The 16,221-nt window shown below is 38.7% G+C and overlaps 1 protein-coding gene across 3 annotated transcripts in view; it reads left to right on the top strand.

Moving 5' to 3' along the window:
- Cfap20dc (CFAP20 domain containing) overlaps nt 1–16,221 on the top strand; it is a 251,621-nt gene that overhangs the window by 72,521 nt on the left and 162,879 nt on the right. For all 3 annotated transcript variants that reach the window (XM_051206686.1, XM_051206685.1, XM_051206687.1), the window contains one exon: nt 11,180–11,294. In XM_051206686.1, coding sequence (XP_051062643.1) covers nt 11,180–11,294 — 115 coding nt within the window. The remainder of the gene's footprint in view (nt 1–11,179; nt 11,295–16,221) is intronic.

Genomic DNA, 16,221 nt, shown 5'->3' with positions numbered 1-16,221 from the left:
GCTGTCTGTATGTGTTTCTGCCACATGGTCTTGTCCTCTCCATCTGCATCTGGGTTCTAGTTTGACTCAGTGTTTATGTATGGGTGTTTGATCCTGTTTCCAACAGGCTTTAGTTGAGGGCTCAATGGAGAAGTTAGTTGTTGATCTCACTCTCTGGGAAGGGCATTTATGATAGCCTTTCCAGGGAAGCTCCAATTGTTAGTTGGCAGCAGTCTTGTAGTTCTCTAGACCTTTCTTTGTGTTCAATTTTATCTTCAAACCAATATTGTCTCCCTCTTTTAAGTTCTCTCTCTCTGTGTCTCTCTCTCCCTCTTTCCTGTCTTCTATTCCTAACCATGCTCAATCTTCTGGTCGCACATGTTTTCCTTTCCTCCCCCTCATTTTCTCCTACTTCTCTCTCCATTTGCTGCCCCCCCACTTTCCCTGAGCTCTGGGACACTTGTCCCTTCCCAGTTCTGTGAGGGACTTTATATGAATCTCTTAGAATACACCTTGTATCCTAGTTCCTCTGGTGGTGTGAATTATAGGCTGGTGATCCTTTGCTCTAGGTCTAAAATCCATATATGAGTGAGTACATACTGTGTTCCTCTTTTTGTGACTGGGTTACCTCATTCAGGATGGTTTCTTCAAGTGCCATCCACTTGCCTGGGAATTTCAAGATACCATTATTTTTTTCTGCAGACAAGTATTCCATTGTGTAGATGTGCCACATCTTCATTAACCATTCTTCAATTGAGGGGCATCTAGAACTTGCTTCCAAGTTCTTGCTACTACAAATAGTGCTGCTATGAACATAGTTGAACAGATGTCTATGTTGCATGGATGTGAATCCTTTGGGCATATGCCTAACAGGGGGATTGCCGGGTGCTGTGGTAAACTAATTCCCATTTTCCTGAGGAACCGCCATACTGATCTCCAAAATGGCTGTATGAGTTTGCACTCCCACCAGCAGTGGAGGAGTGTTCCACTTTCTCCACATCCTCTCCAACATAAGTCATCACTGGTGTTTTTAATTTTAGCCATTCTGGCAGGGGTAAGATGGTATCTCAAAGTAGTTTTGATTTGCATTTCCCTGATAGCTAAGGATGTGGAGCATTTTCTTAAGTGTCTTTCTGCCTTTTTGATTTCCTCCATTGAGAATTCTTTCTTCAGTTCTGTACCCCATTTTTTAATAGGGTTATTTGGTGTTTTGTTGATTAGTTTCTTGAGTTCTTTGTATATTTTGGAGATCAGCCCTTTGTCAGATATAGGATTGGTGAAAATCTTTTCCCAGTCTATGGGCTGCCGTTTGGTCTTGTCCACTGTGTCCTTTGCCTTACAGAAACTTCAAAGTTTGAAGAGGTCCCATTTATTAATTGTTTCTCTCAGTGTCTGTGCCCCTGGAGTTATGTTCAGGAAGCTGTCTCCTATACCAATTTGTTCAAGGGTACCTCCTACTTTCTCTTCTAAGAGGTTCAATGTGGCTGGATTGATGTTGAGGTCTTTGATCCATTTGGACTTGAGTTTTGTGCATGGCGACAGACATGGGTCTATCGGCAGTCTTCTACACATCATCATCCAATTGTTTCAGCATCATTTGTTGAAGATGCTGTCTTCGCCCCATTGTATAATTTTAGCTGTTTTGTCTAAAATCAGGTGTTCATAGGTGTATGGGTTAATATCAGGATTTTCAATTCGATTCCATTGGTCTACCTATCTATTTTTATGCCAATACCAGGCTGTTTCAGAACTATAGCTCTGTAGTAGAGCTTAAAGTCAGGAATGGTGATGCCTCCTGAAGTTCTTTTATTGTATAGGGTTGTTTTTGGCTATCCTGGGTCTTTTGTTTTTCCATATAAAGTTGATTATTATCCGTTCAAGTCGGTGAAGAATTGTGGTGGGACTTTAATGGGGATTGCATTGAATCTGTAGATTGCTTTTGGCAAGATTGCCATTTTTACTATGTTTATCCTACCTATCCAAGAGCATGGGAGATCATTCCATTTTCTGGAATCTTCTTTAATTTCTTTCTTTAGAGTCACAAAGTTCTTATTATATAGGTCTTTTACTTGTTTGGTAAGCATTACACCAAGATACTTTATGTTGCTTGTGGCTATTGTATAGGGTGATGTTTCTCTGATTTCTTTTTCTGTCTCTTTGTTGTCTGAAAAAAGTAAGGCTACTGATTTTTTTTGAGTTGATCTTGTATCCTGCTAGTTTGCTTAAGGTGTTTATCAGCTGTAGGAGTTCCCTGGTAGAGTTTATTGGGTCACTTATGTAAACTATCATATCATCTGCAAATAGAGACAGTTTGATTCTTCCTTTCCAATTTGGATCCCTTTGATCTTCTTTTGTTGTCTTATAGCATTAGCTAGAACTTCTAGTTCTAGCCTTGTCTTGTTCCTGACTTTAGAGGAATCGGCTTAAGTTTCTCTCCATTCAGTTTGATGTTGGCAGTTGGTTTGCTGTATATTGCTCTTATTATGTTTAGGTATGTTCCTGTTATCCCTGACCTCTCCAAGACCTTTATCATGAAAGGGTGTTGAATTTTGTCAAACGCTTTATCCTCACCTAGTGAGATAATCATATGGTTTTTCTTTTTCTGTTTGTTTATATGGTGGATCACGTTGATAGATTTTCATATGTTAAACCATCCCTGCATTCCAGGTATGAAGCCTACTTGGTCATGGTGGATGATTTCTCTGATGTATTCTTGAATTCGTTTTGCCAGTATTTTATTGAGTATTTTTGCATTGATGTTCATCAGGGATATTGGTCTGTAGTTTTCTTTCTTAGTTGTGTCTTTGTGAGGTTTGGGTACCAAAGTTATTGTGGCCTCATAAAAAGAGTTTGGCAATAAACCTTCTGTTTCTATCTTGTGGAACAGTTTGAGGAGTAGTGGTATTAGTTCTTCCTTGAATGTCTGCTAGAATTCTGCACTGAATCCATCTGGCCCTGAACTTTTTTTGGTTGGAAGGCTTTCGATGACTGCTTCTATTTCATTGCGGGTTATAGGTCTATTTAAGTTGTTTGTCTCTTCTTGATTTAATTTTGGTAAGTGATACTTATCCAGAAACTTGTCCATTTCCTTTGAATTTTCAATTTTTGTGGAATACAGATTTTCAAAGTATGACCTGAAAATTGTCTGAATTTCCTCTGTGTCTGTTGTTATGTTCCCCTTTTCGTTTCTGATTTTTTTAATTTGCATGTTCTCTCTGTGCTTTTTCCTTAATTTGGATAAAGGTTTGTCTATCTTGTTGATTTTCTCAAAAAAACCAACTCTTCGTTGCATTGATTTTTTGTATTGTTTTCCTGGTTTTTATTTTGTTGATTTCAGCCCTCAAATTGATTATTTCCTGGCGTCTACTCCTACGGGGTGAATTCACTTCTCTCTGTTCTAAGGCTTTCAGTTGCACTGTTAATTCTCTTGTGTGACTATCCTCTATTTTCTTCACATGGGCACTTAGTGCAATGAACTTCCCACGTAGCACTGCTTTCAAGATGTCCCATAAGTTTGGGTATGTTGTGTCCTCATTCTCGTTGAATATTAGAAAGTCCTTAATTTCTTTCTTTATTTCTTCTTTGACCCAGGAGTCAATTTTAAAGCATGGTGGTCCGATAAGATACAGGGGAGTATTCCTATTCTCTTGTATCTGTAGAGGTTTGTTATGTCACCTAGTATGTGGTCGATTTTAGAGAAGGTTCCATGTGGAGCAGAGAAGAAGGTATATTCTTTTGTGTTTGGATGGAATGTTCTATAGATGTCTGTTAACCCCAGTTGATACATAACTTCTGTTAATTCTTTTGTTTCTTTGTTGAGTTTCTGTTTTGTGGTCCTGTCTAGTGTTGAGAGTGGTGTATTGAAGTCTCCCACTATAAGTGTGTGAGGTTTTATATGAGCTTTGAGTTTTAGTAGCATTTCTTTTACGAATGTGAGTGACTTTGTATTAGGGGCATAGATGTTCAGAACTGAGACTTTGTGTTGATGGATTTCTCCTGCGATGAATATGAAATGACCGTTTTCATCTCTTTTGACTAATTTTGGTTTGAAGTCTAACTTGTTAGATATTAGGATAGCTATGCCTGTTTGCTTCTTATTTCCATTTGATTGGAAAATCTTTTCCCAACCCTTTACCCTGAGGTAATGTCTATCTTTGAAGCTTAGATGTGTTTCTTTTATGCAGCAGAAAGGTGGATTCTGTCTTCGTATCCATTCTGGTAGCCTGTGTCTTTTTATAGGTGAGTTAAGACCATTAATGTTGAGGGTGAGTAAGGACCATTGATTGTTGATTCTTGTTTGATTTAGGTTTGTTGCTGGCAGTGGTATTATGAATATATTAGTTCTGCTTCACCCTTGGTTTCTGGTGTAGTTAGATTATCTCTTGCCTACATTTCTGTGGGCGTAGTTACCTTCTTTGGGTTGAAGTTTTCCTTCCAATACTTTCTGTAGGGCTGGATTTGTAGATACGTATTGGGAAAATCTGGTTTTGTCATTAAATATCTTGTTCTCTCCATCTATAGTGATTGAGAGTTTGGCTGAATATAGTAGCCTAGGCTGGCATGCGTGTTATCTTAATACTTTTAGAACATCTATCCAGGACCTTCTGGCCTTGAGGGTTTCCATGGAGAAGTCAGGTCTAATTTTGATAGTTCTGCCTTTATATGTTACCTGTCCTTTTTCCTTCCCTGCTCTTAATATTCTTTCTTTATTCTGTATGCTAGGTGTTTTGATTATTATATGTCGAGGGGTCTTTTTTCTTTGGTCCAGCCTATTTGGGGTTCGGTATGCTTCTTGTACTTTCATGGGCATGTCCTTCTTCAGATTTGGAAAGTTTTCCTCGATGATTTTGTTGAATATGTTTTCAGCACATTTGAGCTGGGCTTCCTCATCTTCCTCTATGCATATTATTCTTAGGTTTGGCCTTTTCATGGTGTCCCACATTTCCTGGATGTTTTGTGTTAAGGATTTGTTGGATTTATGATTTTCTTTAGTCGATGACTCTATTTCCTCTTGTTTATCTTCTGCACCTGAGATTCTCTCTGCCATCTCTTGAATTCTGTTGGTTATGCTTGTGTCCGTAATTGCTGATTTTTTGCCCAGCTTTTCTATTTCCAGCATTCCTTCAGTTTGTGTTGCCTTTATTTTCTCTATTTCAGTTTTCAAATTTTGAACTGTTTCCTTTACCTGCTTAATTGTTTTTTCTTGACTTTCTGTACTTTCCTTAAGGAATTTGTTCATTTCTTCCACCTTTTTGTTTGTTTTTTCCTCCATTTCTTTAAGGGATTTTCTCACATCTTCTTTGAGGGCCTCTATCATTTTTATGATGGTAATTTTTAAGTCGTACCCTTCTGCTTCCTCTGCTTTGTTGTTGTGTTCCATTCTAGTTGGTGTAGAATCCCTAGATTCTGGTGGTGTCATGCTTGTCTTTCTGTTGTTGGGTATTTTCTTGTATTGCCTTCTTCCCATACTTTCTTCCAGTAGGTGTTGGTGGGGTCTCCCCCTCTCTCTATGGTACTTCCCCGATGGGCTTATGTGGGTCTGAGATTCAATATCTGTAGCTCTGTGTGGTCCAGGCTCTCTAGGACATTTCTCCGCAGACAGGGATCCAGGGATGGGGTCAAGGATGAGGATCCAGTAGAAGATGCCAGCAGGTACTCACAGTGGTCCCGTAGAGATAGGCCGATCTCTGGGAGGGGCCCAGGACTCCATCAGAGGACTGGAGGTGGGGTCAGAGACCAAGCAGGTGGAAATTATGGGTGGTCCCATGTGGATAATAAGGTCTCCTTTGTTCAGAGTTGCTCTGAAAAGTCTCCAAAGTAGGGTGGACTGTTGGCTCCACCCTCTGTCCCAGTGCTCAACCAGAGGGGCAGTACTGTGGGTGGGGTCGGGCTCAGAATAGGGGGGGTAGGCTGGCGGTGGGGATGGGTGGGGTGTATTAGAGCTCCAAGGGTTCTCTCGATGGGGACCAGAGACAGGAGCAGCAGGATCAGGGGCCAACCCAGGGAGTTCGGGCGGGGGGGGGGGGAGAGGATGTAGGGGACAGGCAGCCCCGATTGGGCCCAGACTCACCTCTTGCCAATAGCTGGTGGAAGAGGACAAGGGCTGAGCTGGAACTTGAGAAGGTTTTGCAGGATAGTAGGATCTCACTGGAAACTGGAACTCTCCAGCTGAGGCCTCTTTCTTTGGCAGAGGCCCGGATTTGGGGGTCAAGGATCTTGCCCTCAGGAACTCAGAGTGGACCAACAGAGATAGGCGGGAGGGGCCCGGGACTCCAGCAGAGGACTGGAGGCGGGGTCAGAGACCAAGCAGGTGGAAATTACCGGTGGTCCCGCGTGGATAGTCAGGTCTCCTTTGTTCAGAGTTGCTCTGAGAAGTCTCCGAAGTAGGGTGGACTATTGGCTCCTGCAGATGTATTTCTTGTGACTAGATTAGGAAACTCAGTATTAGTTTTCCAAAGTGATTTTTAGATTCAATTTAATATTGCCAATAAACTTAATTTTAAATATAACTAGATCTTCAACTTTATAGAAAAGCAAAGACTAAGCAAGCCTTAAACAAAAACAGACTTACTATTAATCTGTAGTAAAAGAAGAAGAACAAATGAACACTGAAAAAAATTGTTGATCAAGGAATAGTCCAAAAATAGATCCACACATATGCTTGTGTAGTGTCATTTGAATGTAACCTTTTCTCCATGGTTTCCTGTATTGGTAGCATGCCACCCTACACCCCTCACTAGTGTTTTAGGAGATAATGTGGTCATGTGGGAAGAGCTTAGGTCATTTCAGGTGTTGCCTTCAAATGAATTAAGTATATTTTTTGGGACCTTGAGTTTTTGCAAGTGTGAGTTGTTTAGAGAAGGAGTCAAATTCCTAAATTGTTCTCTGGCGTCCTCTCTTAAAATGTGATTTTCCTCCTATATCCACTCCTGATATTACAATATCATCCATCTACCATGGGGTCCTTAGCAGAGCTGAGCTGATATACCAACCTTGTCCTTGAGCCCCCATAATTATTTAAGCTAATAAAACTCATTTAAAATAAAGTTACATAAACCTTGTTTTAAAATAAAATTGCCCAGCTTCAAGTTTTTCATTATAGCCATAGAAAATAATGTAGAGTAATATAGTCAACTGATTTTCAATGAAGGAACATGGGATTTCCATGAAGAAAGAGCTGAAGGAATGGTAGTGGCACTACTAAAAACAGAATGAAGGGAAGTACTCTTCCCCATTGCATCCAACACGCAGAACCTAGTTTGGGATGGCTCATAGACTAACCATGCACAAGATTCTGGGTTAATCCCCAGCACATGTTTACAAGCATCCTAGTGCCATATATGTACAAGTCATTGTGCATGTAATTGAGAACTTGAATAATTATATAAAAGCAGTGTGGGACTAGGGAGAGAATTTAGGTGCTAAGTGCCTGCCGTGTCAACATAAGGTCCTGAATTTGATTCCAGCACTCACAGAACAGCCAGGTGTGGTGGTGTACATGAGTAATAGCAATGCCAGTAAAACAGACATGAGTCAAGGAATGAGACTTGCTAATCAGTCAGCATGTTGTAATTAGTGAGTCCTGCATCCCAGTGAGAGGCCCCATCTCATAAACCAAGATAGACAGGTGACGAACAACACCCAGTGTTAACCTCTGGCCTCTACACACATGTGCACGGGTTGCACACTCAGGAACATACATACACTTACATGCAAGCACACATGCAAAGGTAAAAATGTTCAATGTCAGTCGCAGGGGAATGCAAATAAAATCATAATAACTACTTCCTGCCTATTGAGGTTGGCTGAAATTTAAGTTCTAATGACCTCAAACACATGTGAAAATGCAGAGACCCTGAAGCAGCTTTGAAGAAACATCTCTGTTGGGTGCTTATTGACTCAGCAGTCTCATGGTTATGAACTAACATGAAAACATGTCCACCAGAAGGCGCCACAGGTGTATTCACTGGAAGGCATAGTAGTTGTGTCCACACAAGTTTGATTTATTAAAAATCAAAATCAGAACCAGGCCAAATACTCAACTGTAGGATAGTAGATAAACTGTCTTGTTCCCAAGCAGAACTCAGAAATTTAAAAGACCTACTAATAGCTGGTCAATGTGAATGAATCTTAAAAATCTCCATATTAAGTGAATGATTCAAACACAAGAGTTTGTTCTGCACAGTTCATCCTGAGAGAAGTGAACAGCACATGAAAATTATCTAAGATGATAGAAGTGGGAAGCATAACTACCCACAGACTGAGAATTGTCTAACAGGGACCAAGAGAGAACTTTCTATGGTAATGGCTATAATTTCATTCGAGTGGCAATTAAATTAATTTATACAGTTATCAGAGTACACTAAGATTTATATTTCAATTATATAAATTTTACCCTAATAAGGAAATAAGACAGTCCAGAGAACTGGCTCAGTGGTTAAGCGTACTTGCTGCTCTTGCAGAGAATGCTTCAGTGGCCTCTAACTACAACCCTGGAGGACATGGTGCCCTCTTCTGGCCTCTGTGGACACTATACTTATGTGCACACACTCGACTCATACACATAAATAAAAATAATGGCAATTGGCAAATAGATAAGACACCATAACTATTTTGATAACTATCCATAATGAAGGGTAGAGTGTAGGCTCTATAATAGCTCTCTCTGCTTTGACTAGTAAGCTTATAAACTCCTCACCATGGCATAATGGCCTTGTGTAATTTGTCTTTGCCTAAGACTTCTACCTCCTGCCCCTGCCTTCCTCTCAGGTCCTTCTCGTTTTTGCATCACTGATGTATTCCCACCACATCAGCTGGCTCAGGGTTTATTGAATATGTCAATACATACATGAATACTCATGTCATCCTATGTGCCAGTGCAGTGATGGGACTGGAAGATTGCTATTTGGACTGCCGTCCTTAGTGATTTAGCAATTTCATTGTTTCTTCACTGCAAGCAAAGCAGAACTTTAAACTGGATCACTGATGAATTTTTGGTTAACACAGCCCTTTTTTTTTTTTTTGCATCTTCTCCCTTGCAGTCTTTTTTACTCTCCATCTCTTTCCAGAGACGGCACTTAATAGTCCTGATGATAATGCTTGATCTACTCAACATCCTCAGTCCTCGTATCTGCTCTCTTCCTGTTGCTGACAGAATGGCCCACAAGGACAACTTGAGGGAGAGTCTTACTTTAATTTGTGACTTTAGACGGTCCTTCCACATTGTCAGGGAAATGTAACAGAGCAGCTGAGGTCACCTCACCATGGGTCAGGAAGTAGAGACTAGACTGTTATATTTCTACTAGACTCCACCTTTGCCTGTTTGCCTCAGCCCTGCTCCAGCCCATATTCACACAAGGCCTTCCCTGTCAGTTGAGTGTGTCTAGAAATGCTCTTACTCACACCCATGTGCCTCAGTGTACTCAGCGATCCTCTAGTACACACGGAGGTTGATCTTAACCATCTATACACCACGAGGAAGGTGTTTATGCCTCCCATCAGGTGGTGCTTTTGTTTTTTAAACATACATGTTGCTATACTAATACAAAATGTAACATTCACAAAAAAGACATTTAAGAGGATGAGATGGAAGTTTTATTATATTTATTTTGCCACTTCAGGCCAGTTGTATACAGCTGAAGTGAAGGACAGACCACATTTAACATTAATGTGAGAGACCATACTTGTGTTAATACAAATTTTAATTGTAATTGATGATGGCTTGGAAACTATTCTTCATTTTTATGTAAGTTAAATGATGCTATCATTTAGTGTAAGCAGAATGATTTTGTTGTTTCTTTTTTTTTTTTCTTTTGGTCTGAAGTATACTTTGAAATCATCTCATGTTATTTTTAATGCTAGCTATTTTCCCACAAGATATAGAGACTATTTTATAAGTAGTAATGAGATTATAGATATTTTACAGGTAGTAATGAGATTATAGTTATTTTGTAGATAGTAATGAATTATGGGTATTTTACAGGAAATAATGAGATTGTGTTTTATAAGTAGTAATGAATTATACATATTTTATAGGTAATAATGAGATTAGAAAAGTGGAGAATGAGACATATAAAAGAACTCTAGAATTGACTATATTGGGCTTTTTGATTATTTGTTTTTGTTGTTTTGTTTTTGTTTGAGACAGGAGTTCATTATGTAGCTTTGCCAGGTAAGACTCTCTATATAGATAAAGTTAGCATCAAAAGCACATCCATCCATCTGCCTCTACCTCCCAAGTGCTGGGATTAAAGGTGTGCCCCATCATGCCTGGCAAAAAGTACTATGTTGACTTTTTAAAAACAATTACACTATAAATATTAATAATAGTTATTTAAATGAAATGTCTCCTTGATAAATTGGTTATTATCACAGAGGGGGCGTGTAATACATCTATAGAGAAGTTGCTACCATGGGGGAAGCCGTTTATTTTCACATAAAAAGGAAGGTGTTAAGAAAGCATCAACCTAGCAGCACAGCAGTTCTAGACAGTGTGTGGATTTTCAGTTTGGTATGTTACCTTTAAGACATAAAGGAAGCAGAACACAAACACGAGCCTCTCTCAGTTTGAAGCAAACCTAATCTTCGTGATCATGACTATGGTCTAAATCTATTAAAGATGTTCAGATTTGGTGTCCTTGGCATCACTGTGGGGTGACCTGAATAGTGAGCAATAAACTCATGTATTAAAATTCAAGTTGGAAGATATGTGCTTAGGAAGTGAAACTGACAGTTAGCGCTTGGGTTTGTCTCAAAGAAAACTCAGAGCCTATGGAAAATGACAGGTACACTTTGAGGGAGAGAAACCCATAATGTTTTCCTATTTAGTAAGTGACAGCATGTCCCAAGGAAACACAAGCTTAAAGGCTGGAACAAGCATAGTTACTAAAGGCTAGTGGTTTCTCAGTTCATACAAATTGAATTTTTTCATAGTCTGGAGGACTGTAGAAATCTAGTGTAGAGGGATGAAATAAATTAGCATATTAAGTGAATTTATACATTCAGGCCTGTGAGCACTTTGAATTTAAGAAAGAAATTTTATTATGGCTTGAAAGAAAATGACAACTCTTCAATTCTGTGTTCAAACTCCATGTTGGAAGGGGCTTATTTGATAAATTATATCATTTTGATGATTATCCAAAGGAATGTATTTCAAATTCATGGAAATCTTTCTTCTTTCCTGTCCTTTTTTTTTTCTCAGAATTACTGATTTAGGAAACATCAAAAGAAGATTGTATTTATCAACAGTCCATAAGGAACTCTCCTCAACCCCTCTTCATGCAAAAATCCCACTCTTCATGATCAAGCGTAAAATTGTAAGTATCATATGAACATTGCCTAAAATAGATTAAATTGAATTCCTAAGACATTCATTTTGGGTCTTCTCTGTGTAGAAGGCCTTTTGTTAGGTACCATGCTTCTATTAAAGGCATGATTTAAAAAGCATGCCTTTCCTCCCTGCCCCTTGACATCTACTAGGTAAAAAGAGTATTATTTAAATACAGTGTCACCAGATCAGTGAAGGAAGCATACCAGAGAGAGACACCACTAACTCTGTAAAAGGGAAAGAAAATATCTGTTGGCCAGCTGCAAGCTTCAATCAGGGGATAGCAGTGGGTGGACTTGGAAAGCATGTAAATCAGAAACATAAGTGATCCAGCACCCCAAGCAAAGGGACTACATGGATAGAAGCTTGGAGGGTGCAAGTGGTGTATCTCTCAGGAACACAGGCTAGTCATCACCTTTGCCAGACTGAAAACAGCACAGCAGCCTGACACCGCAGAGGACTTGACCTCCTGGTGACTTCAGAAGGGTCTGCTTGGCTGTCTAGTCTTGCTCAAGCTTCAGTCTGTCAGTTTTATTTTGATGGTACTGCTCTCAGTACCATATTTGTGTACCACCTGTTCTAGAATATGCTTGATTCTTTACTTTAAATTGACCCACATTTTTTAACTTCAGTTTATTTTAAAAGAAAGCTTCATAGAAGTTGTATAAACACAAAAGTTAGTACAATCTTCCAAAGTAAAACATGATTAGGGCTGGGGAGGTGGCTCAGTGGGTAAAGTACTCACCACTAAGATGGGGGTTGGAGTTCAAACCCCAGAACCCAGGCTAAAGCTAATCAGGTACAGCAACCACTTGGAATCCTAACACTCTTGGGGCAGAAAAGAGGGTGGGGGTCCTACAGCCAGCTGACTTGTCAGAATTGCTGAGCTTCGGTTCAGCAAGTGACCTTGTTTGATAAATAAAGTAAGGAGCAATCAAGATAGACAACCAGTGTCAACTTCAGGCCTCCACACACAAGCACAGACACCTGCATGAAATGCTGTGGTGGAGAAGAGGAACTTATTAAATAAAGCTGAGGAAGGCTGGAATGCAGGTAAGTGATACAGAGCTTGCCTAGGATGCATTAGACTCTGAGTTTCATCCCTGTCATCCTAACACACACACACACACACACACACACACACACACACACACACACACAAGAAGGGTTTTTGGACTAGAAAAGGAAAACAGTTCTGCGGTTTGAGGAAATTGTTTTAGTAGTGAGGTCTACAACCATTTTAATGGGTAGGAAGTGAAATGATGTGACCATTTGCTATAGTCTGGGCTAGAATTCCTATAGACTGGGCGGTAGGAATAGAAGAATGAATGTGAGGTAGCTTGAGATCCATGTATCTAAATGATCTGAGACACGTGTATACAGAGGATATCCACATATGATCTGAGACACGTGTACACAGAGTACATCCACGTATGATCTGATACATGTGTACACAGAGGACATCCACATATGATCTGAGAAACGTGTACACAGAAGACATACACATATGTGGTGCCCTCTGTAAGAGTAAACACAAGAACTATGATTTAGGTGCTTGCTGTGTTTTTAAATGTGGGGGGGAGGCATATGTGTGTGTTTATATAAAATTTAAACATACATGTAATGCAAATACTTTGTACAGCTTAAAGATAGGTCATTCTAAATATGTGTACATATATGCAAAGCTAAATGGACTTAATAGGGTATGTGTGTATTTTGTACATATGTGTAATATTTATATATTAATATATTGTATATAATCATATAAATTGATGTATTTATATATAAGATTATATTAATAGTATATATGGGAATGATATAGTTTGGGAGGGGATACACTAGTTTGGAAATGGAGGAGTTAGTGATGTAGATGCAGTGCTCATGTATGAAATTCTCAAAAATTAATAAAACTAATAATAATAACATTGCTAGTCTGAAAATCCCTGTGTTAATTTTCTTCATCTGTAAAATGCAGGTAATGTAAAGCATATAAAGTATATACACCACAAAGTTGTTGAGACTTGTAAGTTTTAATAGTAACGTTTTTAGAAGATTGCCTGGGAAAAGACGTAACTATGGTTTGCACTTTAAATGCTAAAGTGGGATTGGTGAAAACTGCTCATCATTGCCATTGAATTTCTCAACCCCATAGCTTCTGTGCTCTGCCCTTCACTCCCCTGTTTACTTGCCTGTCTTCTCCATCAGATTATAAGCAAGTCCCATTGAACTTTTAACCTTTGTTTCTGTTGGTACATGGTACACAGTAAGTACTCAAATATTTTCTGAACAGAGTGCAAGTCTTAATGTACCTCCTGATAAAATAAGGGTCTTGTAGACAAGTTATATAAGCTTTGCAGTATTTCTGGTGATTTCACAAGTGTCTATGAGTATTAACACAAATGCTAAGAACTTTCTCTCACTTCCCTCATTCCCCTCTCAGCTCACAATGATGAAGCAGAAGGTTGATACACTCTCTTCCCAATGAGTGTCTATTGAACTAAAGTCAGGTGGTGTTTGAAAACACAGTTTCTATCCCAAGCAGTAGAGATGCTAAGCATATCCCACTTATCCAGGACACCATCCTGAAGCCCCACCTAGTTTTCTGCTTTTGGGGGTGGGGCAAGTTCACTTTTTTTTCTACCCATTATCAGGTGTGTCGATCTTGATGGTAAACCTCAATAGAACATTCTGAAAGTACTTCAGCTAACATTTAAAAGTTGAAATATCTCATACAGAATTCCTGACCTCTGACCTCTGGATTTCCTGATCAGAGACTCTTAGTTGATAAGGTACAAAAGTGCCATGAGACACTTCTGCTTCACTCTGCTATCTGCCTGGGTCTTCCAGGAGTCCTGGTTCAGAGGAGAATTGCTGAATTGTTCACTTTTCCTATGTCCTGTAGCTGAATCCTTTCAGTATCAACAGGCAATAAAATTAAATTCTTATAGCCAAACCAATCTGAATATTTATATATAGCCACTTTCTGTTTCAATTACCTTTAAATGTTAACCTTCCAAATTCATTTTCCATAGTATTCTTAATTATGAAGATTCACTTTAACCTTTAAGTTACTGCAATTTATGTTTTTAACTTGAGTTTTCAGTGGCAAGAACAATTTTAAAAATTAATAACCCATCACATTAAGCACTGGAAGTCCCCACTTAGTCAGAACTCATTGGAATCCATTTCATTTCTTCTTTACTACAACTTTTGTTAGTTGGTGATAGTGTCAGATGCAAATCAATGTCTTGCTACCAAAATGTGCTATAATGTATAATAAATTTATTTGTTTGAATGGGAAGCTAATTATGAGCTGTTCAGAATGCATCACTAGCAATAGTGCAGAACAGTGTGATAAAATACTATGCCAAATCTTTTAGCAATCTTCTCAACTCAGACACCTAGTGTTCTTATTTAAATGGATAAAAATCATTCCTTAGGTGATGGGATATGTTAATATATGTTTCTCTTATTGGTTGAAGAATAAAACACTTATTGGCCAGTAGCCAGGCAGGAACTATAGGTAGGGAGACCAGATGAGGAGAATTCTGGAGAGAGGATGTAGAGCGGAGCTGCCAGAGAGACACCACGTAGCTACCAGGAAGATAGAACGAGCCAGGAGTTCTCTAGTAAGATATGGCCATGTAGAAATACATAGATTAATAGTTATGGATTGATAATTAAGAGAGAGCTAGTCAGTAAGAAGCCTGAATCATTGGCCAAACAGTTTATAATTAATATAAGTCTCTGTGTGTTTATTTGTGGCTAAATAGCTGTGGGATCAGGTGGGACAAAAACCCTGTCTACACTTAGGACATGTACCTTCTTTAACTTAACTCTGTTGGCTTGTTATATATCTTAATACAAGCTAGAGGTCTAGTATATTGCACCTAAAACTTTTCAAGAATGTTCTTCCCCATTTTCCTCAGACATCATGCTTGCCACTGAGCCAATAATTGTGAAATTCGGGTCTTTTTTAAAACATTTAATTTCCTTAGTATCACTGTATGAATAAGGAATAAAAGAGGCAGGCTTACTCATATGCAAGGTTATCTAGGATACATACATCAACTAGTCTCTTAAAATCTTCATAACCTAGTATCCACTATAATATTTATGGCATTTTTTTAAGGATTTATAACTTTCATCTGACATACATCAATGCCAATTTTTAAATATCCATTTTTCTTTCTACTTCCTGTCAGGCTAACAGATACTTCATTTATTTGAGGAAGGGAGAACTATCATCTGCTGACCTTGAATACTTAAGTAAGCACCAGTGGCCCCAAAAGGTTTAGGAACAGACCACTCAGGCCAGCCTGTTTCAATAGCATGTATGCAGAGACGCTTTGGGGAATGAAGTGTGGGCCTTGGAGCTTTATTAAAGGCATTCAGATGCTGCCTTTTGCTGTAGACCCTTAGGCTAAGTCAGTCAATTTCTCAGCACTTCAGTTTTCTTTTCAGTTAAACAGAGTCAGTCGTAGAACTGGCTAAGTAGCGTCATTTGAACTAAAGGAGTTTTGTCTTAGAGCAATACCAAGCTCATGGTAAATGTTCACTTATATAAAGTTAAAAAAAAATACTGTTACTTTGCTGTTTTTTCTGGACATGAACCCATTAATTTATGCTATAGAAAAGAATGTCTGAACTGAAGTTTATTTTAATTAACAAATATTTATTAAATTACTAAATGCGTGTGAATCTAAAAATAAATGTCATATGATCTTTCACTAGTATAATACTGCACAATTACTAATAGAACAGGCTGAAACACACTGCCATTGAAAGTAAATACCAGATACGGCTATTGAAACTAGAAATAACAGATATATCTAGTCAAACTGAAAATAGTTGCAAATAATTTATTTACTTGTATAAACAATATTTGACTCTTTATAAAAGTCAAGAGTTCACGT

Source organism: Phodopus roborovskii, unplaced genomic scaffold, assembly GCF_943737965.1.
Source record: "Phodopus roborovskii unplaced genomic scaffold, PHOROB, whole genome shotgun sequence".
NCBI lineage: Eukaryota > Metazoa > Chordata > Mammalia > Rodentia > Cricetidae > Phodopus > Phodopus roborovskii.
This window is presented reverse-complemented; position numbering and strand designations above follow the sequence as displayed.